The sequence below is a fragment of the Mustela nivalis genome (genome assembly GCF_964662115.1).
Source record: "Mustela nivalis genome assembly, chromosome: 4".
NCBI lineage: Eukaryota > Metazoa > Chordata > Mammalia > Carnivora > Mustelidae > Mustela > Mustela nivalis.
The window spans coordinates 81,618,577-81,645,682 of NC_139023.1; the positions used below are offsets into that span (position 1 = coordinate 81,618,577).

Below are 27,106 nucleotides of genomic sequence, written 5' to 3' on the forward strand. Positions count from 1 at the left end.
GCAGATGGGGGAATTGGTGTTGTTTAAGAGTACTAACTGGCAACAAGTAGTAAATAATCCACAGAGATTTTATGCACAGTATAATGACTACAGACAATACTGTACTATAATTATGTGATAAATATCACTATAATACCAATCCTATTATAATATATATATCAAGAAAAAAATATAATAAGCTAAAATGAATGGGAGGAAATAGATTCAGTAAGACTGGCTATGTAGAAAACCTCAACTGGGACAGACAGGGGTGTGAACTAAGGTATATTTTGCTTTTCATAGTTCTTCAGGAAAGAAAGCTTGAGCATATCAAAATACATATAACAAAATGTTGATGTTGATGTATTGAAATGAAGATCCAAAAAAAGGAGCAAACAATAGAAGGGCATCCTTGAAGACTAACAATAATAGAAAACTCTTATTTTGGGCTGTTTGTACCAGAAACTGTCATTAAACATTTCATCTTCAACACAACCCTATGAAGTACGTATTGTTATCATTTCCACTTTGCAGAAGTCTCAAGACATTGCCCAAGATCACAAAACTACAAGGATATATATGCTGGTTCTCAGGTCTGTACTCTAAATCAGTTTATGTTTATATTGCAAAGCCCAATGAAATTCTACATTCTTAACAGAAAACCGACGACTTTCCCACTGTAACCAATGGTAGGTGCATAATGAATGTTAAGTGAATGCAGCCTATGCTGTTCTAAATCACTGTGCTTATATGTCAATTCATAACAGTAAAGCAAAAGTCTGTTTAACTATTCCTTCCCCACTGCTGTAAATTATAAGGAAACAGACTGATAATCAATAAGCTAAAAATTATGTGGGCAGACTTAATGGGAACACCAAGAGACCAAAAAAACCATACAATAATGAAATTATAACCATATTCCTACAGAATTACAGAGAGCGGGGGAAATCAGTAACAAATTCACTGAAAATGACTATATATATATATATATAAAATAAATTTATATATATTTTTAGATATATATATATAAAATGACAGATATATCTTTGCTTTAGCACAAGTGATGGCAGTAGTTAATAAACTCATTCTACTATGAATATAATCATAATATTTTTCTGAAGACTAGGCTTTGCAGGAAAAAACTAACTTTTCTTCAAATTATCATGTATAGAAACTATTTAGATGGCATATACAAACAAATGTAATAGTGGTAGTACTTGAAATAATTTCTTTCATAAAACAAAGACTCAGTAATTACATATCAACAAATAACAAATCATTACTTTTTATTGTTTTTGAAATCTTAAATCTTCCTGTAGCTAGTTTTTAAAGCCCAGAGCACTCATGTTCACAAAAATTTGCTAAAGCAGTCTGTTAAGAAAATAAAAAGATGAGCCAAAGATTGGGAAAAAATATTTGTAAAACACAAAGGATTTATATTCAGAAGAACTCTTACTCCATTAAAAACTGGCAAAATAAGGATGCCTGGGTGGCTCAGTTCATTGAGCAGACATCTGCCTTCAGCTCATGTCATCATCCCAGGGTCCTGGAATCGAGTCCCACCTCAGGCTCCCTGCTCAGTGGGGAGCCTGTTTCTCCCTCTGACTGCCTCTGCCCTGCTTGTGCTCTCACTCTCTCAGATTTAAAAAAAAAAAAAAAAAAAAAAAAAGGCAAAATATCTGAACAGGCATTTAGGCATTTCAACCAAAAGTACAACTGATGGCAAATAAATACTGATGAGGCTACAGAACAAATGGAACTTTCACACAAAATGGTGGAATGCAAAATGGTCAAACCCACTTTAGACATACTTCTTACAGTTAATACACTTACAATACATACCAGCAATTACAATCCTCAATATTTATCCAACAGAAATGAAAACATATATCCACACAAAGACCTTTCTGCTTTACTCATGATCAAAAACCTGAAACAATCTAAGTGTCTACCAACAAGTGAATGGATAAACTGTGGTACATCCACACTATGGAATACTAATCAACAATAACAAACTACTGATAATGTACAACACAAACAAATCTCAAAAGCACTATGCTGAGTGAAAGAAATCAGAAATAAAGGGCTACAAACTACATACAAACTTGTAACTTACTTATATATTCTGGAAAAGGCAAAACTAAATGGACAAAAATCCAATCAATGGTTCCAGGGCCTGTGTATGGGAAAATGGACTGGCTACACAGGGGCACAAGAATGCAAGTCTGGCGGGCGCCTGGGTGGCTCAGTGGGTTAAGCCGCTGCCTTCGGCTCAGGGTCATGATCTCAGGGTTCTGGGATCGAGTCCCACATCGGGCTCTCTGCTCGGCCGAGGGAGCCTGCTTCCCTCTCTCTCTCTCTGCCTGCCTCTCCATCTACTTGTGATTTCTCTCTGTCAATAAATAATAAAATCTTTAAAAAAAAAAAAAAAGAATGCAAGTCTGGCAAAACTACCGCAAAAGGGCAAATTTGTTTACATGTGTATAGGGAACAGAAAACCAAAAATGTTCACAGCATTTCTAGAACAGGACAAAAAATTTAATGAAAGCATTAAGAATACAAGTGGAATAATTATATAATAATTATTATAATTATATATTATTATTTACATCATTAATTATGTGTTAATAATATAATATTATATATGATATATAAATTATATATCATTACATTATTATTATAATTTAAAACAGTTTTAAATTATAGCACAGGAAAAATCCTCAAAATTTTAATAAATATAAATACATGTTGTAGCAATCTGAGAAGACTAGAGGACCAAGCACAATCAAGAAGGTCCAAGTTTGAAGGATCAGGTTAGAAATACGTGGAAACATCATTAGTAAACTCCATTTGAGGGGTTTCCAAGATTAAGCATTTATTTGGATTTTATAAAATTAAAACAGGCCATGATGCAGTCTAAGCCTTAGTCAACTAAAGATTATTTTTGTGTTTTTTCCTTAAGGTGTTTAGTATTACTTTTTAGAGCACTTTTAGGTTCACATATTACTTTTAGAGCACTTTTTAAAAAGTACAGACTGTTTTGTAAATGAATAATTACCTCTAAAATGAGATTAAGGTTTGTAGTGAGAGCCTGAACACGGTGGAAACCAGCAATCAGGGAAATAGGCAAGAAACCTTGTTCGTCCATCTTTCTCCTAAGAAAGAAGTCCCGTTCTAAATTTTCTATACTGAAGTAATATTCACTGAAAAAAAGAAACATAAACAAAAAGAAATAAAGATTACCTTTATCTCATGTATTCAACAGGAAATAAAAATATCTATGGCTTATTTATAAACTGCTTTAAAATTATTTTATTAATAACAAATAGATTTAATACAACTTAGATATAGGATAAATACAAGAAAGAGCAAAACCCTACTGAGGTTATAATTTCTTATCCATGAGTAGAAAGACATTTAGAATACTGATTCATTCCCAAAAACCTAATATTAACGTCTACTTAGGTCAGCTTTATCTAAGCATAAAGAATTAACCAGATTTCTACTTTAAAATAGTTCAATAACTGATTTTGTAAAATGAGCCAATTAAGTGAAAATTTTCATTAAAACCTATTTTAACTTGCTTCATTTAGCTGACTAAATACAGGTCAACAGATTACCTTCAACTTTTTCCCCATTACTGAGAAGAACATTATTTTTGGAAGTATTCTTTGTTAACTTTACAGAGTAGATTCCAGTTTTTGTTTTGTTTTCTAAATTGACAAGGTACTGACATTGTTTCGTATTTCTGAATCCTAGCAATCAGCACAATGCTGAGTAAAAATTTAGTGAATATATGAGCACAGGTGTACACACACACACAATTATATATTTGTAAGATCTCCCTCTTTCTTTGATGGAGAGAACTATAAAAGACATTAAGAGTGAACAGAATATATAGCTAAACAAGAAAGATCTATGATACTATGAGATACATGGGGGTAAAAATACAGAAAAATCTTAAATACCTTAATCTTCTCTAGGAAAGTATAGAGAGAAATTTAAGTGGACAAACTGTATAATCAATAAGTAGAAGTTCCAAGATACAAAGATAATATAGATATATTTAATAATGGCATTTGAGAAACACATTTAAAATTACAGCCTCCATACAGAAAAGTTAAGAAAAGAATTATAGAGCAACCAAGAGGATAATGGAGGGAAATACACAAAAGAATACAAAAGAAATACATGACATCAATGATAATATGGCCTACAGGTTAATAATCCTATAATGTTTCCAAATCAGAGATCAGTTTTCAAAGATCAGTGGCAAATTATGAAAAAGGATACTAAATTATATACTTTGGTGTAACACTGGATGACTAAAGATACCCCTAAAATCTTTAGGTCAAATTCTAGCTTTGAAGAAATAATCACCCATAAATGAGGAATGGCTTTGAGCTACTTTTCACTGGGAGGAAAAAAAAAAATCTTTAGAAATGTAAACACTCAAGTTGTTTCTTTATACTCAGAGATTTATCTAACTATTGAAGTGCAAAACTCCCTTAGAGATCAGTGAAATACACCTGACATTTCAGTAACACCAGTAAATCATTTACTCATCTTAAACACTGAAGAAAAAAATCTTAGTCTTAAAGAAATAAACATTCAGATTTTGTTACACCTCAAAAAAGCCCTTTTCACAGTGCCTGGCATGTGGTGGGCACATAACACATGTGTTCTAATTTTTGTTACACATCAAAAGTCCTTTTCACAGTGCCAGACGTGGTAGGCACAAAATACACATGCTTAAATTCTAAATTTTCACAAATGAGGACATCTGATTTAGTCACAAGTTAAAACTGTTCTTAGACAAAAACTTCTCTGAATCATTAATAAGATGGCTTTTTATTCTACTACTTTGTGAAAACCTTAGTATCTGAATAAATTCATAAATCACCCTATTACCTATAGGATATACTTTTTTAGACTTCTATTGGGCTACAAACTACTCATCTCTAAATCTGAATGCCAGATTCAGAAGCTAGAAATAATCAAGATCTTAAATTTTTAATATTCTGACACAAAAATGACAAATTATTAATATATTTTTCAGTTAAAATTATTTTAAAAATTCGATCATCCATAATATAGTTAAGCTTCTTACTTCAAAATACATTTAGCACACTTTTCCACAAATGCAAGAAAGTTTTTTAGTAACTTCTCAAAGGGAAAATGTAAACCCTGAGCCTACCTATGAGAAACCTCAAGGAAAACAAAGTCAATAGCATGACTCCTCAAAGCAGGACTCACTAATCAAAGAACAATAACTACAGTAAAGAGCCATTCTAAACCTAGTGCTCTACCACCTGCCAAATTCCTACTGCTAAAACAATAACAACAAAAAAGAGGAGTCATGCCCAATGCTGTGTCTGACATTTGTTCAGTGTCCTAGGGGACATTATCATGTCCTACCTTAGAAGCTCTGGATTCTACACTGCATGATCAGAAATTTTGTCAACACTGATGTAGCTCTGCTCCTCCCTCACTTGTATGAGCACATTGGAGGCCGATTATCCTGACATGGAGTTGCATATCCACTGTCAGGTCTCGGAAGGGACCTGGCAGCAAGAGTTACAAAAAAGACAGGAATAGTGGTTTGAAGTTGATAGCCACATGCCAGGCACTTTCTGCCCATTAAAAGGCCCTTTTCTTCAGTGTTTGCGTCAACTGTAACAGAAGAAGCAAGAACAAAATAAACAAGTTGCCTCATATTGTATGTAAGCCAATCAAATCCACCATGAAGGCATCCCAGGAAGATGCCTGGATGATGCTGATGAGGAAATTATTTACTAGTAACAGTAAATTTTCTTTTTTAAAAGAAGATGCTTTTAAGATGCTTCTACCCTTCCAAAAATAGCCTTCTCCTGCACATTGTAAGAACAAAAAATAATCAAATTTCAGCAAACTGGTTATGCAGATCACTTGGGGACATTTTTCTCACCAATAAATACATTACATAAATATGCAAAACATCCTATAGTACTAATATGTACTAGGGTTTTTCTTTCTTAAAGACAATAAAATATTCTAACTTCAGCTTCAGTATTCAGAAGGCAATTATAAGAACTAGAATAAAAAGTCTGAACTAAAAAAGATGAGGTAGTTCCCCTTCAATATGTGTCACAAAGAACGAGAACTTAAAAGTTAAAAAAAATAAACTTAGAATTCTGAAACCATTTGCTAAGAAAGTAAAAAAATATCTTTCACCATGTTTTGCTATTTATGTTCATTTGCAAATTTCAATATAAAAATATATTTGCAAATAATAAGTCAGGCTTTGTTCAACTTCATGTATATACACAGCAGTTTTGTATTTATATTTAATCATGCATTATACCCTGACAATACTCTTTCAACCCTTTAAACAGAGAAATACCTGAACAGTAGACAAAGCAGGAGTCTTATATAACACAATATAAGCCAAATGTAAGTTAAAAAAAAAAAAAAACTTCATGTTGTAGTAACATTTTCTAGAAAAAAAAATGCCACTAAAATCTTCCAATTTTACTAATAAACAGCTTAGAAAATGTGTTATAATGTATTCACTATCAATAATGTTAAGGTTTGATGTTACTATCCCATCTATGTCCGACTTACATTTGGCGTTTAATATACTCTTTAAGCAATGCTTCTTCCACAGGATACACCTGTACACCTGTACCATCATCATAGTAATACATCATACTGGTATTAAGTTCTGTTTGAAATGGCTGATCAGTCCTTTCACCATGTTCTCGATAACCATATGAATAATCGAAGTTCACTTGATGTGAATAAAGAAAAAGAAATGTGATTACAAATTTTTCTTAAAGAGAAATAGTCACCATAAGGAACAATCCAAAGTGAAGTATTCCAAGGGATAACAAATATAAGACCACTTTGTCATCAGACCAAAAAAAATTAGTTAAAACACTGTATAGGATAGTGGGGGAAAAAGGGCTTGCACACTTTTTTTAAACCATCAAATTTTAAGAAATAAAAATTCATGTCCTACATCGAGGATTTCCTCTTCCTCGTCCTCTTCCCCGTCCTCGGCCTCTTCCTCGACCTCTAAAGGAACCTCGGATATTACCACCCTCACTTCTCACACTGGAAACTTCATCTTGATCGTCTCTCTTTTCTCTATCACGCCTCCAACCTTTTAAAAACAAAAATATTTTTATACATTCCAATTTGCAATGGTGAATAATGTGATTATTTTAATGAATGCATAGTAACTACCCCCTCCCCCACTTTCTTCTTCGGATAGTTAAAAATTTAGGAGATCTCAAAGGAATCTGTCAAAATGTCCCTGGCATAAAAGAGGGCCTACAGAAGTACTAACATATAAAGAAGAAGTTCTAATAAGCAAAGTAACATACTAAAAAGATAAAGAGGCCCTTTGTTAAGATGATACTGCTGAGGGGCGCCTGGGGGGCTCAGTGGGTTAGAGCCTCTGCCTTCAGCTCGGGTCGTGGTCTCAGGGTCCTAGGGTTGGATCCCGCATCGGGCTCTCTGCTCAGCGGGGAGCCTGCTTCCTTTTCTCTCTCTCTCTCTCTCTGCCTGCCTCTCTGCCTACTTGTGATCTTTGTCTGTCAAATAAATAAATAAAAATCTTAAAAAAAAAAAAAGATGATACTATTGAAGATTCTGGAAGTTCCAAGATGACTGAGTTTGCATTATATAAAACTTAAAAACAACTTTTCACAAAATGTTAAGGAAAGGTTGTCTCAATTTAAGTAAAGACATTCCTTTAAAGAAAAAAGGAAATGAAAACACAAAACAAACTAGAAGAGAGGCACCTGTGGATTAAGCATGTGCCTTCAGCTCAGATCATAATCTCAGGGTCCTGTAATCCAGCACCACCATCCCGCACCCCCCAACCCCCTGTGCTGGACTCCCTGCTCAGTGGAGAGTTGGCCTCTCCCTCTTTTTCCATTCGTGATTTCTATTTCCCTCTCAAATAAATAAATAAAATCTTTAAAAAAAAAAAAAAGGAACTGGAAGTTATCTGTAGTACAATACAGGAATTATACTCAATATAGAATGCATTAGTGCATATTCACTGTACACACACATAGTAAATCAATGGGAAAAATGGCTAAAAGACAGGTAGGCAAACAGGTGCAAAGGGACCATAAATATAGAAAGTGGCATTCAGCCTCAACAGTCATGAGAAATGCAAATTAAGACAGAGTATTTGATCTACCAGAGGCTGACAAAATTTTAAGGCCTTAAAATTTCAAACACTGACCAAGACAGAAAAAAGAATACTATATACCATTAGTGAGAGCAAAGCCAGGCACATCCACTTTGAAAAACAATTCAGAGTAATCAAATAAATTCAAAGATATCTATATATATATCCTACAGATCAAGGTTTTTCAACCTTGGCAATACTGATATTTTGAGCCAGACAGTTCTCTAGTATAGGGGGCTGGGGGATGATCCATGATCTCAATCTACTAGATGCCAGTAGCAGGCACTAACCCCCATTCCCCAGTTGTGAAAACCAGTATTATCTCCAGACAAAGCCAAATTCCCCCTTAGGGGTCGGGGAAATCACTTCCATTGAGAATCACTGCCCTAAATGCTGCAATTCCTCCTTAATGCTTATCTTAATATATTCTTTTTCAAACACATCTGCCTCAATCCACAGTAAGCCTTACTATACATTACACCTTAGAATACACAAAATTTTTTTTTGTAATTTAAATACAATTGTTGGGACACATGGTGGCTCAGTTGGTTGGGTGTCTGCCTTCAGTTCAGGCCATGATCTCTGGGTCCTGGGATGAAGCCCCACATCTGGCTTTCTGATCAGCAGGGAGTCTGCTTCTCTCTCTCCCCCTCTGTCCCTGCCCACCAATCATTCTCTCAAATAAATATATAAAATCCTAAACACACACACACACACACACAATTGTCATGAAAAATATATTTTGAGTGAAGCACTCTAGAGTCTATCCATTTTTCGAAAAACCTGATCATGACCCAGTACACCAATTTCATAACACACTCATGGGCTGCAGTCTGAATAAATTACCCCAAGAACCTCTTGTACATGTTTATAGGAAAACATGCATTAAAATGTACATGGTAGCACTTTAATATCAAAAAACTGAGACAATCCAAAGGTCTACCAACAGATTTTATCAAATAGTGAAATACCCTTTGACAAGGAAAAGGACTCACAGCAATATAACCTAAGAAAATCAGACTAAAGCAAAAAAAAATTGGTTCCAAAGAATATATTAATGGAGTCATATTGAATGTCAATATCACGTAAAAAATACTGAAAAAACAAACATTCAGGCCTTCTTTTCTGAGAAGAGAAGCAATGGAATGAAACTGCCAGGGGCACACAAGGAAGTTCAAAGGTAATGATAATATATGCATTTCTAAACTTGGTGCTGACTTCACATTGTTGCTTATATACTGTTGTTCTTTAAAACCCTCATGTCTTCTTATGGGCACAATATTTAGTAAGAAAAAAACATTAATTTTGAATATATATTAGTTTTTTAACATTAAAGTGATATATTTGAGAACAAACAATACAAAGGCAAAAATGTCTTTTTGTAGACAAGTTTTATAATTTTAGAGTCATATTTTGAGGACAGCTCATTAAATATAACTAGATTCCAGATGATATTAGAGAATTACTGTCGATTCCTAGATGTTGCATTTTTTTAGGACATCAGTGCTGAAGTGTCATGATAACCTACAAGTTAACTTTCAAATAATTCAATAGAAAGGTGAGTAAAATATAGGAAAATTACTAAATCTAGGACCTGGTTAGACAGGTATTCACTGTATAATTCTTTCAACTTTGTGTGTTTAAGGTTTTTCATAATATAAGTGGAAGGTTTTAACTGGTAGTATAAGGTTTGTAAAATTTTCTTAAGCCTTCTCCACTCACAGGACAACATTTATGCTTTGGAAATTATCAGACTAGAAAAAAAAATTATCAGCCTTAAGATTTCAGCAGAGAGGGCGCCTGGGTGGCTCAGTGGGTTAAGCCGCTGCCTTCGGCTCAGGTCATGATCTCAGGGTCCTGAGACTGAGGCCCGCATCCGGCTCTCTGCTCAGCAGGGAGCCTGCTTCCCTCTCTCTCTCTCTGCCGGCCTCTCTGTCTACTTGTGATCTCTGTCAAATAAATAAATAAAATCTTTAAAAAAATAGATTTCAGCAGAGACCTATAAAACCAAATGCTCCTCTAATTGTCTCAGACCTCCTACTGCTCTATGCTTTCTGAAATGTGGGAAATCATGTATAATTCATAGTTCAGTAAAGTTGACTTTTTAAAAAAAGAGCCAGAAATCACCCGTAAGAGGAACCTGAATCTGGGACAATCTAAGCATCAAACTAAAAAATTACAGTAATGGATTATAATCCCCCCAAAAATTTAGCCCTAAACCCACACGGATAATAACAAAAGTCATTCCTTATAATGGAATACAACTAATATATATAGAAGTAATAATATAGTAAGAAAAATCAGCATTTGCAATGATTCAGTAATAACTGAATCAGGCAAGAATCATCAATGCAAACTAAAGCTCATGTGAAAAGTCTGATGAAAAACTGGTTATTTCTAAAATTTACATATTAATTATGAAGGAGAAGAAAGTATTTCCATAATAAAGAAACCTCAGGTGCCTGGGTGGCTCAGTCAGTTGAGGGCCTACCTTGGGCTCAGGTCATGATCCCAGGGTCCTGGGATCCAGCCAAGCCCCACATCAGGACTTCCTGCTCACTCCCTGGTGAGTCTGCTTCTCCCTCTCCCTCTGATACTGTCTCTCTATCAAGTAAATAAATAAAATCCTTAAAAAAAAAAATAAAAAGTCGGGGCGCCTGGGTGGCTCAGTGGGTTAAGCCACTGCCTTTGGCTCAGGTCATGATCTCAGAGGGTCCTGGGATCGAGTCCCACATCGGGCTCTCTGCTCAGCAGGGAGTCTGCTTCCTCCTCTCTCTCTCTCTACTTGTGATCTCTCTCTGTCAAATAAATAAATAAAATCTTAAAAAAAAAATAAATAAAAATAAAAAAAGAAAAAGAAAAGAAACCTGGAGCACATCACCTTAACCAAGTGTTCAAAGTTAATTAATATCAACAATAATAAGATAAACCAACATCATGTGTGTTTCCATGCACTGAGAAGAAAACCATTTAACTTCTGCAGTATTCCTACCAAAGATTCATAACCCAAATCTAATCTAATCTAATCTAATCATGGAAACACCAGAAAACCCAAAGTGAGATATCTGCCACCTAACTGACCCAAAGTCTTCAGGTTAAAAAAAAAAGTCATCAAAGGCAAAAGCAGAACTGCTCTAGATTAATGGGGAACAAACAAAAGAGACGATTAAAAAGCAATGCATGATCTCAGATTAAATCCTAGAAAGGAGAAAAAAAATTGAAAAAGACATTATGGGGAAAATCTGCCTGTAGACAGTCATACCACATTACTGTTCTTATGATACATACTCTGAAGGTATTTAGTGTTAAAAGGGGCATGACGTCTGCAACTTACTCTCAAATAGTTTATTCTAAACATAATTACTAAAATTATGAACATTAACACTAAGTTCTTTAGTGTCATTTTTCTCTTAGAATGTAACTTACTTCGGGTATCATTTCTCCTATTATTATGTGATGATTTATTTGCTTCAGGTTGACATCTTGAACTGTTCCGGGATCCTGGTCTTTCTTGACTGTCTGGTCTTACATCATCTAAGTGGAGTGGTACCCACTTGTGCTTATTGGCTTGAAGAAAACCAAATAAAAGCATTTATGACACTGTATAATTTTCATTAAAGCTTTGCAATTTTGAGAGGATGCTAGATTTTAACCAAATGTGAGACTTAGTTTATCCTTAAAGTTTCTTGTAGAGAACTAATTTTCTTTTCACAGAGCTGCTTGATAAACTTACCTGTGCAAATATTTCTAAAATTCATGTGAAGAGCCAGCTGATGGAATACCATTGGTTTTCTTTACTTTCAAGAAAAATGTCCACTCTTTTGTTTAATTCTGATGAATAAGCAGTACATGTAATACACTGCTCCTAATAACTGACTCTCGCTTTACAATGGGGTATCTGATAAGACATTATAAAGTACACACTGAAAGTTTGGCTGAGGATTCAAAACACTTTTAGTTTCAGGTTACTGTCCAAAATAGTCGTTTACCCAGCATTACTAATAATGAAATAGGTTTCTCAAAATTAGGGTATAAAATTTATCTAAATGCATTTGATAAATCTCTTTATAGCTACTACACGCTTTCTTGAGATGAGATACAAGCAATTTAACTTCTCTTGCTGACTAAATGATAGTGTAATTGTTATACTATAGTGAAATTCTGAAGATTACTTAATTTGTGGAATCCAAAGGTAAAGTTTCAAAATATTTAGTATTCTATTCAGTATATATTTTTTATTAAAACAGCAAGACTCATGTGCAAAGGAAAAACTACCACGGTAATTAAGGGAAAGGGAATTACCAGTATGCAACTACAATACTGATTTCCTATAAATCCTGCAAACTACTCACAGACAAGGAAGAAAATATGAAAGAATCAAAAAACTCTTTAAATTTCATACTATAAATTCTATCAGTGAGATTTCCTTAAAGGCTTTTTTTGTTTTTGTTTTTGTTTAAAAAGAGTGCTCCAAGGAGAGTCAATTCATAACTCTTGTATGAGTTTATCTATAAAAACCTGGATTTTAGTGTTGTCTGATCACTTTTAATTACAGCAACTAACACAGAAGACAAATTTTAAAGCAGAATGACATACCTATCATCTGTATAAATTCTAGACAGTCAAAAAAGAATGTATCTAAGCAGCATGAAAAAGCTAAGTGATAAATATGTTTAAGGAATAGGGAAATTTTTGACTAACAACCACATGGTTGTCCTGTTGCAAACCACTTTTGAGCAATTAGCCTTGGCTCATTATATCAAGTGAGCCTAATATGCTTGCCCTAAAGCTAAGAATTAGATATTTTTAAAAAATCATGTAAGTGCTCAATATACAGTTACACTATTAGTTCCATTATTAAAGAAGTTGGCTGGAAATTACATCTCATTATAAAATGTTCCTGCCCATGTTACATCACTTCCATGAATTAAAATGCTTTAATGGCTTCCCGTGGCACTCAAAATGCTAATTCCACACTACCGAAGCCCTGCACAACATGAACTTGCTTACTTCTCCCACAGCATCTCTTGAACTTCTCCCAATGTTCACCTAGTCTCAGCTACCAACCTTCCAACAGTTTAAAAGAACTTTTCTGCCTAAGGGTCCCTGAAAACACTTTAACCTAGGATCAGAACACTGAATGAAAATATGCTTTTACAAAGCAGTTAAATCATAATTTGTCCCTAGAGACACATAAGTTGTATAAAATATATGGAAAAGGATACAAAGACTATTTTTTCTTCAATGGGCAATTTAATGGAGAAATGCTATGGAAAAAAAAAAGCTGGCCCAAATTTTTCTCTTAGAAAATATTTTCTCAGAACTCCCCAGGGCACCTGGGTGGCTCAGTCATTAAGTGTCTACCTTCGGCTCAGGTCATGATCCCAGCATCCTGGGATGGAGCCTGCACTGGGCTCCCTGCTCAGCAGAACCTGTTTTTCCCTCTCCCTCTGCCTGCTGTTCCCCCTGCTGTGCTCTCTGTCAAATAAATAAATAAAATCTTTAAAAAAAAAAGGTACTCCCAGAAAAACAGGGAGCAGTTCCACTGCAGATTTCAAAAATAATTACCATACTTTTCAAGACTATATTAAATTCAAGAATATATTTTTTTAAAAAAGAATTTATCCATGCCAAGCTCTATAACTTCATTATATACTACATAGAGTATAGGTCAAAAGAAATAAAGAAAAACCTAATAGTTCAAGAATGTTACAAAACCAAATCAGCTACCACTGCAGCTAGAATCCTGAAGAAATCTAAAATACTCATTGGTGACTACTAGGAATCAACTAATTAAATACAATTCATTACTACGACTTTCTTCAAAAAATTAAAATCAGGGGCGCCTGGGTGGCTCAGTGGGTTAAAGCCTCTGCCTTCAGCTCAGGTCATGATCCCAGGGTCCTGGGATCGAGCCCCGCATAGGACTCTCTGCTCAGCAGGGAGCCTGCTTCCTCCTGTCTCTCTCTGTCTCTCTGCCTACTTGTGATCTCTGTCTGTCAAATAAAAAAAAAAAAAAAAAAAAAGAATATTAAAAAAAATTAAAATCAAAATGAAGTTATAGTTAAATTAACCTCTTTCATTAATTACTTGACTGAGCCTCATCCTCAGTGACATTTTCCCCAGGACCATCTTACCAAGACTTGGAAACAACCGAAGTGTCAATTGGCAAATGAATGGATAAAGAAAATATGATGTATAAATATACAATGCAATACTATTGAGAAAGAAGGTCATGAGAAAGAAGGAAATCCTCCCATTTGCAATAACATGAATGGACCTTGCAGGCATTATGGTAAGTGAAATAAGCCAGAAAGATAAATACAGTATGATCTTTATTACATGTAGAATCTAAAATGGTTGAATTCACAGTAACTGAGAACAGACTGGTGGTTGCTGGTGTGAGGAAATGAGTGAAAGTGGTCAAAAGGTACAAACTTCCAGTTATAAGACAAGTAAGTTCTGGAGATGTAATATTACAGCATGGTGACTACAGTTATTGATACTGTACTATGTATCTGAAAGCTGCTAAGAAACTAGATCTTAAAAGTTCTCATCATAAGAAAATTGTGACTCAGGGAAAATAGATATTAACTAAAATTGTGGGAATCACTTCACAATATAACCACTGTGTTGTATACTTTAAGCTACACAATGTTATATATCAATTATATCAATAAAACTGCTGGAAAAATGAGGTTATAGATGAACTAACCTCTCTTTCGTTGATTACTTGACTGAATCTCATCCTCACTGGCATTTTCACCAGGACCATCTAATTTTGTTTCCCGGCTTTCTTTGCTCTCACTGCTAATTCTCTTTTCAACCTTGTCTTCTCTTTCTTTTCTATTTTGTGGCTTCTTATTTCCTTGGCTGATGACACTCTGGCACTGCAAAAAGTTTTTCTGAATGAAACAAGTTCCATGAACATTGATAGAGTATCTCAGAACCATCTCTTTGTTTCTTTCATAGTTTAAATTAAAAATCAGGAGTTGGAGAAGCACCTGGGTGGCCCGATCGATTAAGTATCTGTCTTCAGCATGAGTCATGACCTCAGAGTCCTGGGATCAAGGACTCTGGCTCCTTGCTCAGCAGCAAGCCTGCTTCTCCCTCTGCCTGCCACTCCCCCTGCTTGTTGCACTCTCTCTCCCTCCCTCCCTCTCTGATAAATAAATAAAATCTTTAAAAAATCTGCCTTCAGCTCAGGTCATGATCTTGGGGTCCTGGGATTGTGCCCCATGTCAAGTAAATTCTCAGTGAGGAGTATGCTTCTCCCTTTGCCTTCTGCCCCATCCCACTTGTGCCTCCCTGCTTCTCTCAAATAAATAAATAAAATCTTTAAAAATAAATTAAAAATCCATTCACTGAACACTTGATTTGATATGCTATTCATAAATGCATACATGTGTGTATATATAATTAGCACTTCAAAACATACTGAAAAGATTATGTATCAAAAAATGTAACAAATTCTGAAATAAAATGGGCTTCAAATTAGACTCATATTAAAAATTAATCTCTTTTGGAGCAACTGGGTGGCTAAGCCTGTTGAGTAGCAGACTCCTGATTTCAGCTCAGACCATGATCTCAGGGTCCTGAGATGGACCCCTGCCTAGGTTCTGAGCTCAGCAGAGTCTGCTTGAGATTCTCTTCCTCTCCCACTCCTGTGCATGGGGTTCTCTATCTCTCTCAAGTAAGCAAATCTTTAAAAAAAAAAAAAGGTTTTAATCTCTTTAACTGTAGGCATTATATGAAGATAACAGCAGGTTAACCACCCCTTCCAAATGTAAGATTACTTCTTGAGAATACAATGAGATGAAGACAACGTGATGAATAAAATTGGTTCTGAAAAGTGGATTAGACTATAAAAAGGATAGCTCTTAAGTTTTCAGCACTTCTTTATTAATGTAATTCTCTAAATCTGAAATAAAATAAATTTTGCATGTTAAAATGAGACTATTTTCTCTTCATTAAGAAAAAGCCTTAAAACAATACTCACTCCAGTGTTCACTAATTCACTTGGTGTTGGCCAATTCGCCATATCGCTGAAATCACTAGCCTAAGAAGTAATAAATAAGTGTTATATCTGCAAATTAGAAATCTTAAATAGAAAAAATATTTTCTAAAAGTGAAAGCAATTTAAAAAATCACCTACATACAATTATATGTAGGTATTTGCCAAATTAACTCAAAAATCTCTGCAAACAACAGAACACTAAAATAATAATGCATGGGTCTTATGATCCACCTTCTGGAACTATTTAATGACACTAAATTGATTTACATAAGGTAATAGAATAAATTAATACAAGCAGGATTTGGACAAAGGCTACAGTTCTCTAGTATATTAGCTTTAACCTAACATCAATGATACAACTAGCAGAAAAGTACACAATAATCTAACAGTTTCTAACACACCAATTTTCAAAATCAACACAGCTAAGAAGAATATAGCTAAAAACACACCTTGTTGGATTTCTTTGTCTTGAGTTTTCCTGCTTTTATAATTTTGGGGGAACTGAGCTCTAAAAAACAAAACAGAACAAAAAACAAAACAAAAAAAATAAAATTAGGGGTTTTTTTTTAGAATTGGTTTTACAATCACTTAATTCAATATATTTAACAAAATAGCTATTGTATCAATTTTAGTAAGCCATGTCCTCACCATTTCCAACAGAAGCCAAAGTTCTGAAACTCAAATTCCTAGTAAGAGAACAACTATAGTTCCAACATAGATTCAAACTGGTCTTCAGTACTCAAATCAATACCAAGAAGTATCAGTTAACTTAAACTAAACTGACAGACCAATTCTTTCTCTGACAGAATACAACACGAAAAATTAGAAATAGTAACATGTTTTAATATAGTAAAGTTAGAAACTCACTTCCCAAAGGGATACATTTTGCTACATAATTCATACACTGATGTCATCAAGGACTATCCAGAAAATGAATCAGAAGACTTCAAACTATTTGTCCTTGAAAACAAGTTTGACAACCACAATAGGTTTTATATAGATGAAGTCATTAAAAAAAAAAAAAATAGAAGTTTGTACCTGTCATGGTATTCCCACTTGTCCCATTTTGAGTAAGTTAACAATAAAAATAGATAGGTAAAGACACAGAGAGAGACTGACTCTCTAAATGAAACTTTACATTGTCTTTTGGTTGGTTCGTTACTTAGCAAGATGACCAAATGGTGTATCACCGACCTAAACATGATCTAAATATTGAAAAGCAGAATAAACTTGGGATCTGTATTTACAGAAAAACTAATAATCCAGCAAAACATAAACCCATAAAATCATGGCAATGACCAATTCATAGAATAAAGTAATCCTTGAGTTAAAACTCAGAAGCAGATTTTAAAAAGACATAGAGAACTTATCAAAGGAAGAGAGACGAAGGATTAAGATGTCACCAGGGATGGACATAAAAGAATCTTGACTATTATAGTAATTATATTCCTAAAGCAGAATAACAAGTACACAGGTATTTCTTTTATTCTTTTTTAAGTATACATATACATATGGATGTGTATACATGTATAAATATGCATAAGGATAAAACATTTCATTAAGAAAAATTAGATTAAAAGATATGGGTAAACAGGACAAAAAAATGGGTACAGGAAACTGGGTGTGGTGAATAAATAATGAATCTTGGAACACTGAAAAGGAAAATTAAATTAAAAAAATAAAGATAAATTATTAAATCTTGAAAAAAAAAGAAAAAATCTAATTTAATAAAGAACAGTATTTGCCTGAACATTATCTAGAATTTGACTGTAGTATGTTCTATATATACTATGTATGTTTTATGCAAGTTATATAATATAGAACATTGGAGAACAACAAAGTGTCCCTGCTAAGTCCAACAAGGTAGGTGTCTGGTAGTTACAAAATAAAGCCTTATACAAAATATTTCATGTAATGGAAAATAATAAGGGAGAGGGGCACAAAAGCAAGTTTTATTTAGCTTTATTACAAATCAATTAGACATCAATAATCACAAAATTAAGGTCATAAAATAAAGATAAAAATTATTCTGAGCACATAAAAATAAACATTTTAACTTCATTACTAAATGGCACAATTAACTTATTAACAAAATTTTTAAAGATAACTGAACACGACAAAAAATTAATAATCTGTTGATTAAAAGACCAGTACACTGTGGGGTAGGTGTGGGAGCACCTGGGTGGCTCAGTGGGTTAAGTCTCTGCCTTCAGCTCAGGTCATGATCTCAGGATCCTGGGATCAAGCCCCACATGGTGGGGGGGTGGGGAGGGTTGTCTGTTCAGCAGGGAGGCTACTTCCCCGTCTCCCTCTGTCTGCCTCTCTGCCTACTTGTGATCTCTCTGTCAAATAAATAAAATCTTTAAAACAAAAACAAAAATACAGTTCCATACTCTACTCAGACACTGAGTATTATCTCTAGGAAAAAATGAAGAAATAAGTTGGGAAGGAATATTTATTTCTTTGCACATTTAGGAAGACATTTTGACTTCAGCATTTTTAAAATAATTTATATACACATAGAGAGAACAGATAAAACAAGCCTAGAAAAGGTAATTTTAACTAAAATGAATGAAATTGCTCTGCATGTTTTTAGAGAAAACCTAAGACTAAAAAAGCAAGCCAGTCTAGAAAATTAAAAAAATTAAAATAAATTTTTTTCTCAAGCAGGTAAAACATAAGAAAAGGCCGCTAGTGGCTTCAAACATATATATAAATACACATGAACAGTGTGTAATCTTCTTATCTCTGTTTTTCTAAGTATCACTGGTAAAACACTATACTACTAGAACTTTTTGAGTAATATTCCAGTACCTTAAACTGTTATTCTTTAACCCTGCGAATCTATAAACTATAATCTGTAATTCTAAATTGATAAGAAAAACAATCCATTTTAAGGGCTTGGACACAGAAAACAAAAAGTGTCACACTATTACCTAGTGAGGTAGATGCAACATTTTTAATTGTCAACAGTGATTTATTGTGCATCATTAGGATTGAAATCCCTTGTTATTCAAACTGTGATATATGAATCAGCATCACTGACATCATGTGGGAACTTAACTAATTATACAGAATATCAAGTCCTACAGAATCAGATCTGCATTTGAACACCCACAGTGGACTCCTAAACATGTTAAAATTTTAGAGTCACTAGTACAATCTCTTCTTTAAAGAATGACTCTGTGGTTAACCCCCCAAGAAAGATGTCTATTGCAGCATGATTGCATTTAATCATAATTTTAAAAAGTCAGATTTCTTTCCAATTAATAAAGTCCACAAATTGAGCACCATTTAAATGAAAGTCATTGTTGTGGGCAATACACAAACATCAAGAAAAGAGACTTTGCCTCAAAGAACATTATAAAATAAAACAAAGAGATAAAACATGTGAATATGTAATCCCAGTACAAGGCACTTAGGGATAGTTTCTATTAAGAGAGCTATAAACTATTAAGGGAGAGCAGCTCAGAGAGGCCAAGAAAACTACATACAAGAGTCAGCATTTGTACTTGTTTTTCAAGGATAAGTAGAACTAAAACAAAAGGAAGGATGATGAGCAAAACCTTAACAGTCAGGAACACCTAACACATTTATCCAAAACACAGGGTACACAGAAGGGAACATAAACAAAAAGCTAGAAAGGTAGGATAAGACCAGACACCTTATAGTTCCCTTCCAAATTAAAAACTCTCTTCTCTTGTTAACAAACAATATACCAATGTGTGGGACATTTAAGTAGGCTTGGCGGGGGAGGGAATGCAACTGTCACAAGGTCAATTCTACTCAGTTTAATTTTTATGGCCACAATCTTTAGCAAAGTTTTAATTAAGAAAATGCACTGATAATTACCAACAGTTCACATAATTTTGTATTTAAAGGAGAAATGTAGTAAAATGCCACTTTGCTACAGTGAGTGCTTTAAAAAAATAACTTAAAAAATTACTTAATTCTTGTACTCTAAAGGTGGGAGTATCAATTTGTACAGTCACTTTAGAGAGCACCTTGTCAACTAACCTACACCGTGTGACCTAACAATTCCAATGCTCATCATCTATCCTAGAGAAAGTCAGACATATATACAAGAAGTATGTAATTTTTTAAGTAGGCTCCATGCTCAATGGTGGGGCTTGAACTCACTACCCCAAGATCTACCGACTGTGCCAGCCAGATGCCCCCACACCCACTTATTATAAAGAGAAAAAATAAAAAGGGTCAATCAACTTTAAATGAAAAATGGAAGGTGATATTATGTTCTAAACACATATGCAAAACACTATAGTAAGAAACATCTGAAAGGATATTCAGTAAACAAGTAGCATGATTATCTCTTTTCTTGAAGGAGACGTCAAAATTTCTGTTTTTACAAGGAGAATGTATTTATATATCATTTATATAGTTTACTTAAAATGTTTTAGGGTAATAATAAGCTTAATTGAGGTTTCTGGGAAACAGACATTAAGAAAAAGGAGAATTGATGAGGTTAGATTAGACTAAGGATAAAAAAGATGGAAAAATCAGTATTTTTATATACCACGTTTTCATTGACTAAAAGAACCAAAATTATATTAGAAAGCTGATATTTGATATGCAGAAAACAGCCACAGATACAAATAAGAAATTAGCAAATCCTATACTCTGATTTTAATACAGCTCTCCAGAATAAATGTATTTTAAACAATGTTAGGACAGACTGGGGGACAATCCTTTCTGGTCTCCTGACTGAACTCAAAAATGCTGTGACACTATCCCAGGCCTCTTGGAAGAGACAGACTTTGGTTGAAATGAAGGCCTTATCTAGATTAAGAAAAACAGTGATACACAGACCAAAATCATCCTAAAAGTGGTATGAAGTGTCTCACAAGGGCTGAAGAAGCAAGAATGATTCACCTGCCGTTCAATTAGAACAGCACGTTCTAACAGAGAAAATTCATGATTATCTGTCCCAAAAAAATCCCCTTCATTTTCTATAATGTTTCCATCTCTGATAATAAACTCTCTGGCAAAATTTTGTGGATGTAATTTCTGTACCTTATTAAGAGAGTGACAGAAGATCCAGGTAAGGCCAGGACAAGCATGGTTTAAGTCTCTTATTCCAGCATAATTAATATCATTCTCTTTGCCTCTCTACAGTATCCTAGTTTGTAGGATAAATTGCACAGCCCCCTCCACACCTCCCACTAATAGATTATCACTGGTTTGCACCTACTCTGAACCTTAAAGGTCCTCTGCTATTTCACTGTTCTTAAAATTGCAAATTTGCTTAGGAAAACAGGAAGCCAGGACACCCCAGGTTATAGATGGCACTCTGGTATTGACTTGAAGAGATGAATATACCCATTTCATTCATTTACAAGGCCCAGAAAAATTGCCAGAAGTCAACTAACTAGTTAGTAACAATATCTGCACTAGAACCTAAGTCTCTAAGAACACTGCATTTCTACACCATTATCTCTAAATTACCAAACTACAGATAGAAGTTGTGGTAGAACAGTCAATACTATGGAGAGTTTAGAAGTTACTACACTACTCCAAGTAGTGATGAACAGTATTTGTCTAAGCACAGAATAGGTTCCAGGAATAACAAGAACTGTGTACAGAGAGACATCAACAAAATCCAAACTCGCATGAACCACAACATAGCTCAAGTATTACCTCGTTCTTAACCTCCAACAAAGATTAAGATCCCCAGGGAAGGCACCTTAGGTTAATTGAACTGTTAAATACTTTTCAAAAGGACATTTCCAATTAAGATTCCTGAGTCTTACCTTGAAAGTTTGAAAACCTGTCAACTTTACAATCAAAAGACAGTTCATTTTTTCAGGAGTTCACGGAATATAAATTATAATTGTGTGTAAATCTACAAGTAGGGAGGTTGGACAGCCCATTAAGTTTCATTAAGGGCTTTCCTTTTCTTTGCTAAATTTATGGAGATAAATTCATCCTTCAGTTAGTGACAGTAGTAAACAAATCTTTGTAGCTAGAAGAGAATGATGGTAATATTAAATTTAGAGCAAATTTCTAAGCAATTTTTTCTGCAAGTGTCAAAATTTATAAAAAATAATGAGTATTACCATGTAAAAACTAAAGAAATCAATTAACACTTGTTTCACTCTATTGGAGTTCCTTAAAGAAATGTTAATATACCTGCAATATAATGTATTTATACCAATCACCTTACAGTTATACCACATCCTTTAAATCACTTGATCCTCACAACCCTGTAAACATGCTCATATTTTCCCCATTTTACTGGTAACCTTTAATTTTTAAGAGAAAGTGAAGATATGCACGGAAGCAGCTGTAATTTCTATAAAAAAGTTCAATTAACTTACTAAAGCTTAATATAGAAAATAAGACTAGGAGATACTACTTCTTGTTATTTAGTATTTCCATTTAAACTTAAAACAAAACCAAAAACTACAACCAAAATAAAGCACCCAGGGTCATACTGTATAGGTCAGCTTTCAAATGCTGTGGCATAATCTAACCTCCTCTAAAGAGGATCGCTAACCTAATGTTAAGACTATCACTTTTACCTAATGTGCAATTCACTCTCCTGTCAACTTTCTTGTTTAATTATTTTCCACCACAATCCTAATTCCAAGCATTTTATTAGCAACTACGGTACAGTTGCATTTTTAATACGACTATTTGTTTACAAAACAGATTTTCAGTTTGTCAATTACTTCAAAACGAAGAAAATTACAATCGCGCTTCCACTTATGAATAAATCCCCTTCTCCGACTTGCTTCACCGCCCCCCCCCCGCGTTTTTTCTTACAAATCCACAAAAACTTTCTATAGGACGAACAGCACTACCTACCTAAAGTTAGCTTTCCCAACTCACTACCACGTGGGGGGGAGGGGTAAATCTCAATGGAGGCCGCGCCAGCCGAGCGGCTCAGCTAGGTTACTCCCGCAGTGCCCCCACCAGCCAAGGAGAACCCGAGGTCCCACCTCTTCCTGCCGCTCCCTTCCCAGATGTCCATTTATGTAAATAGGCAGAGTGAATGACACCTTGGAACAAAATACCTCCGACTGTCAGGGAAAGGAAGCCTGCCCCTCCCCCAGTCCCACGACAGCCTCTACAGCCAAACGAATCACCCCTGCACACACCCTCCCACTGCCCACCGCAAGAACCACAGACCTGCCTCGAGGGTTTCCATTGGGGACGGTGTCGGTCCCATCCCAGCAGGGGACAGGTGCTGGAGAGGCTTTTTGGTCCAGGGGTTCTCCTTAGGCGGCGGCGGCGGCGGCGGCGGCGGCGGCAGCTTTTCCTCGGGACCAGTCGCCGCCTCATCCACTGGCGCGTCCTCGGCCCGCGGGTCCCTCGGCAGGGGTGGCAGGGGTTCCCCGCCAAAGGGACCCCCGGGCCCGCGCGCCTTGTGCGCCAGGTGCAGCGCCAGGGGTCTCACGGGCACGGCCGCCTGGGGCACGCTGTGCCCTAGCACCAGCGCCGGCGACGGCTCTCCTCGCGCACCCGCGATGATGGCTGTCGCGGCCCTCTCTTCACTCGCCGCCTCCTTGCCCTCCCGTTCGGGCGGGGACAGCCGCTCGGCCTGCCGACTCGCCGTTACCAACAGCGACTCCTCAGCAGCCACCGCGGGTGGCTCCTCCCGAGAGTGAGCGGCAGGCAGCGCGGCGCGAGTAGACATCGTCCCCTTGCCCCAGCCGCCCCCGCCGGGGGGGGCCCGGGGCCAGGGAGCCCGACTGCCCGTCTCTCCGCCGGGAAACCGACTGGCTCCGGCCTGGGACAGAAAACCCGAAAGCCCGGCCGCCGCCGCCGCCACCGCCGCCCGCGTCGGCCGACGCCGTGCAGCGCCCGGCGTGCCGCCCCTCCCCGCGTGGAACGGAGCGCTAACCGCCCGCCGGCCCAGCCCGCCTCACAGGCGCACGCCCAGAGCCAGCCAACAAGCGCCGGGCGCCGCAGAGGGAAGCCGCAGCCGGGAGCCGCAGCCGGGAGCCGCGAGCCCTCACCTGGCGCGGGCAGCCGCGGAGGCGCTACAAGTAAGGGCTGGAGGACCTCTAGCGGAGTCAAGGAGGCGCGTGCCCCTAGAGCCGGTAACTGCTCGCGGGGGCGGAGGCGGGGGCGTGGAGGGGGCGGTCCCAGAAGACAGCGGGGGCGGGGCCTCGCGAAGCAGCGTGACGTGGCTACTCACCCGCTCTTGCCCTCGCCAGGCCGCCGCCCGGGATGGTTGACTGACTAGCCCGTCCGGGTGCGGCCCGGCTTAAGGGCCGGCCCCGCCCCGGCGGCCAGCCGAGGGGGAGAGAGGAAGAACTGGACGATTCCGCGGCTCGCGGGCTACTGCAGCCGGACTGCGGCGAGCAGGGGCGGGTCGCTCACGGGGCCTCTGTGACTCGCAGTGCAGTGGCGCTGTGCCCTCCGGGTGCGAGCGAGGGGCGGGGCGGGCGGGGGCGGTCGCTTTGCCCCAGGCTAGGACGCGAAATTGACTCCAGAAGGGGTGGTCTCTGCCGACAACCTTGGGCCGCTTCGTTAACCAGCCGGGGTCCCGGACGGGGCCGTTCTGTCCTGTCTCAGTTGCTTCGCCAGGTGAAAAAGTTTCCACCTGAGATTTTGGGGCACCTCGATCGTTTGTAGTCCCGAGCCACATCCAGAATGGAAATTGTGTAATTTGTAGGTAACTGTTTATGAAACCTTTGCCCAGGCAATTGGTTTAGTGTATTTCGCTCCTTCATTTCTACTACCCTCGACCCGAAATAATTTTTATCAAGTGCATTTGAGTAAAACAAATGGTTAATATTTCGCCGACTTGTTGTTAAATCTTCCTTTAATTTGTAGAGATAACCCCTGTTTACAAATTAACCATGTTTCCTAATATTTTTTCCTGGAATGGATATGTTTAAAAGGTACAAATATGTTTTAACTCCAGTAGGGGCTATTTGGCTCTGAAATTCAGTGAGTGATAATATTGATTTCATGGGCGTGGATTTATAAGTTACTAAATGTTTATGTTCTTATGCAAGGTCGCTTAAAATGGGTTTGACCCAGTGAAAATTTTTTTCATCAAGGGACACCCCTCAGAAAATAAATGTGTTCACCATTTTTATGTACTTGGCAGTGGATCCTTCCTGGCCTCATTTAGGGCTGCCAAACTAGGCAGAGAGCTTATACAGGACTCTTCTCCCAGGGATCTCCCTTCAGTCACATTAAACTTGAGATTAATGTTTCTGTTTACTCAGAAGCTGTACTAGACATAATTTTTTAATTCCCTAAGGTTAGTAAGCTACTCATACACTTACTGGTAAATAAGACCTTTCTTGTTCTCCATATCACTGGTTTCCAATTCATCTGACCCTAAGGAAATTTCGGAACACATTACCATTTAAATAAGTATTGTACTTACCTACATTCCCAAGGAAGCCCATCTTTACTAGCCTCCTTATTGGTAAAGCTTTGTTTTGTTATCAACTAGCTGCTCTTCTTGTTACAATCAGCCTTTTGGAGTCCTGCCAGGTAATGCTGGTTTTTGTTTACAGAAGCTCAGCAGGCTGCCTGCTGAGCAAGAATTGCCGACTTGGGACTCTATCTCTGGACCCTGGGATCCTGACCTGAGCTGAAGGCACCTGCTTAACCAAATGAGACAGCCAGGCATCTCTTTACCATCTATTTAAATACAGGTGAATTAAAGACTGATTTTTTTAAAAAGATATTATTTATTCATGAGGGACAGAGGGAGAGAGAGAGGCAGAGGAAGAAGCAGGCCCCCCTACCTGATCAGGGAGCCCGATGTAGGACTCCATCCCAGGACTCCAGGATCATGACCTGAACCAGAGGTAGACGCTTAACCATCCGAGCTACCCAGGCGCCCAAGGCTGACTCTGTTGAAGAAGAGGTTATGGAATGGATTTCCAAAGTTCGATTCATATGGGCTACCTAACCATGGTTGGTGGTTTTGTTTGTTGCTTACTATTTTGTTTTGTTTTGAAGTGAAGTATTACAAAGGTGCTTTATTGAAGAAACACAGAGGACCCATTTACCCATTTACTCTAAAGAATTCAACAATTGGGGGGCATCTGGATGGCTCAGTTGGTTAAGTGTCTGCCTTTGGCTCAGGGTTCTGGGATCCAACCTGGAATCCAGTCAGGCTCCCTGCTCAGCAGGTTGCCTACTTCTCCCTCTCCCTCTGCTACTCTGCCTGCCTGGGTGTGCATGCATGCATGCGCTCGCTCTCTCTCTCTAATACAAGAAATCTTAAAAAAAAATAAAAAGAATTTAATAGTTGGTATTTGGGGATCATCACTGTAATGCAGTACCACTAATGTCAGTGAAGGGCAATTTGTTGTCCCTCTTTTAAATACATATTAATAACTCCTATTTCCACATAACTACCTCTTGGAAACAACTTCACCTATCTTCTATTTGCCTCTCTGCCCTTTTCCTGCCCTTGTGCCAGCCAGAGCTGACCTGTCCAGATTGCACCAATGGATTCCCTCATAGTCCTTGGTATCTCAGTGGATTCAAGCTTGAAGTATCCGCAAGAGACAGAAGGACTGAAGATAGTGAGATCAAAGTCCATATTCCCCAAGCTCATGAATTCCATGTTCACCCAGGATTAATCGCAGACCCCTCCTTTCAGTTAATCTCTCCAGTTCTTCCCTTTGTCCCTTCCAGCCTAGTAATAACTTCCAGTCCTTGGGATATTGCATTATCTCTTGCTGGTTTCCCTGACTCTTGGGCTGTACCTCTGTAAGTCAATATTTATTAACTCTAGTCTAAAAATTATGCAGTTTAAGTTTCCATTAGATTTTTTTAAGCTTTTATTTTTAAATAGTCTCTACACCCGTTGTGAGACTCAAACCTACAATCCTGAGATGAAGAGTCACACACCCCACCGACAGCCAGCCAGGTGCTCCTGTCCAGTTTTCAATGGGACTTTGACCTAGTTTGCCTTGGCTGAAACT

At 37.2% G+C, this 27,106-nt stretch overlaps 1 protein-coding gene across 12 annotated transcripts in view; it reads right to left on the reverse strand.

The window, feature by feature from the left end:
* The window catches only part of LARP1B (La ribonucleoprotein 1B), a 133,110-nt gene extending 108,643 nt beyond the window's left edge, over positions 1–24,467 (reverse strand). For 4 of the 12 annotated variants that reach the window (XM_082727555.1, XM_082727553.1, XM_082727550.1 and 1 more), the window contains exons 1-8: positions 23,331–24,153; positions 16,631–16,689; positions 16,164–16,223; positions 14,880–15,054; positions 11,591–11,731; positions 6,980–7,123; positions 6,583–6,748; positions 3,038–3,182 (exon numbers count right to left, since the gene is read on the reverse strand). In XM_082727555.1, coding sequence (XP_082583681.1) covers positions 3,038–3,182; positions 6,583–6,748; positions 6,980–7,123; positions 11,591–11,731; positions 14,880–15,054; positions 16,164–16,223; positions 16,631–16,689; positions 23,331–23,838 — 1,398 coding nt within the window. In that variant the 5' untranslated portion in view covers positions 23,839–24,153. The other 8 variants (XR_014310879.1, XM_082727554.1, XM_082727549.1 and 5 more) reach the window with 6 other exon arrangements.
* Positions 24,468–27,106: the final 2,639 nt, after the last annotated feature.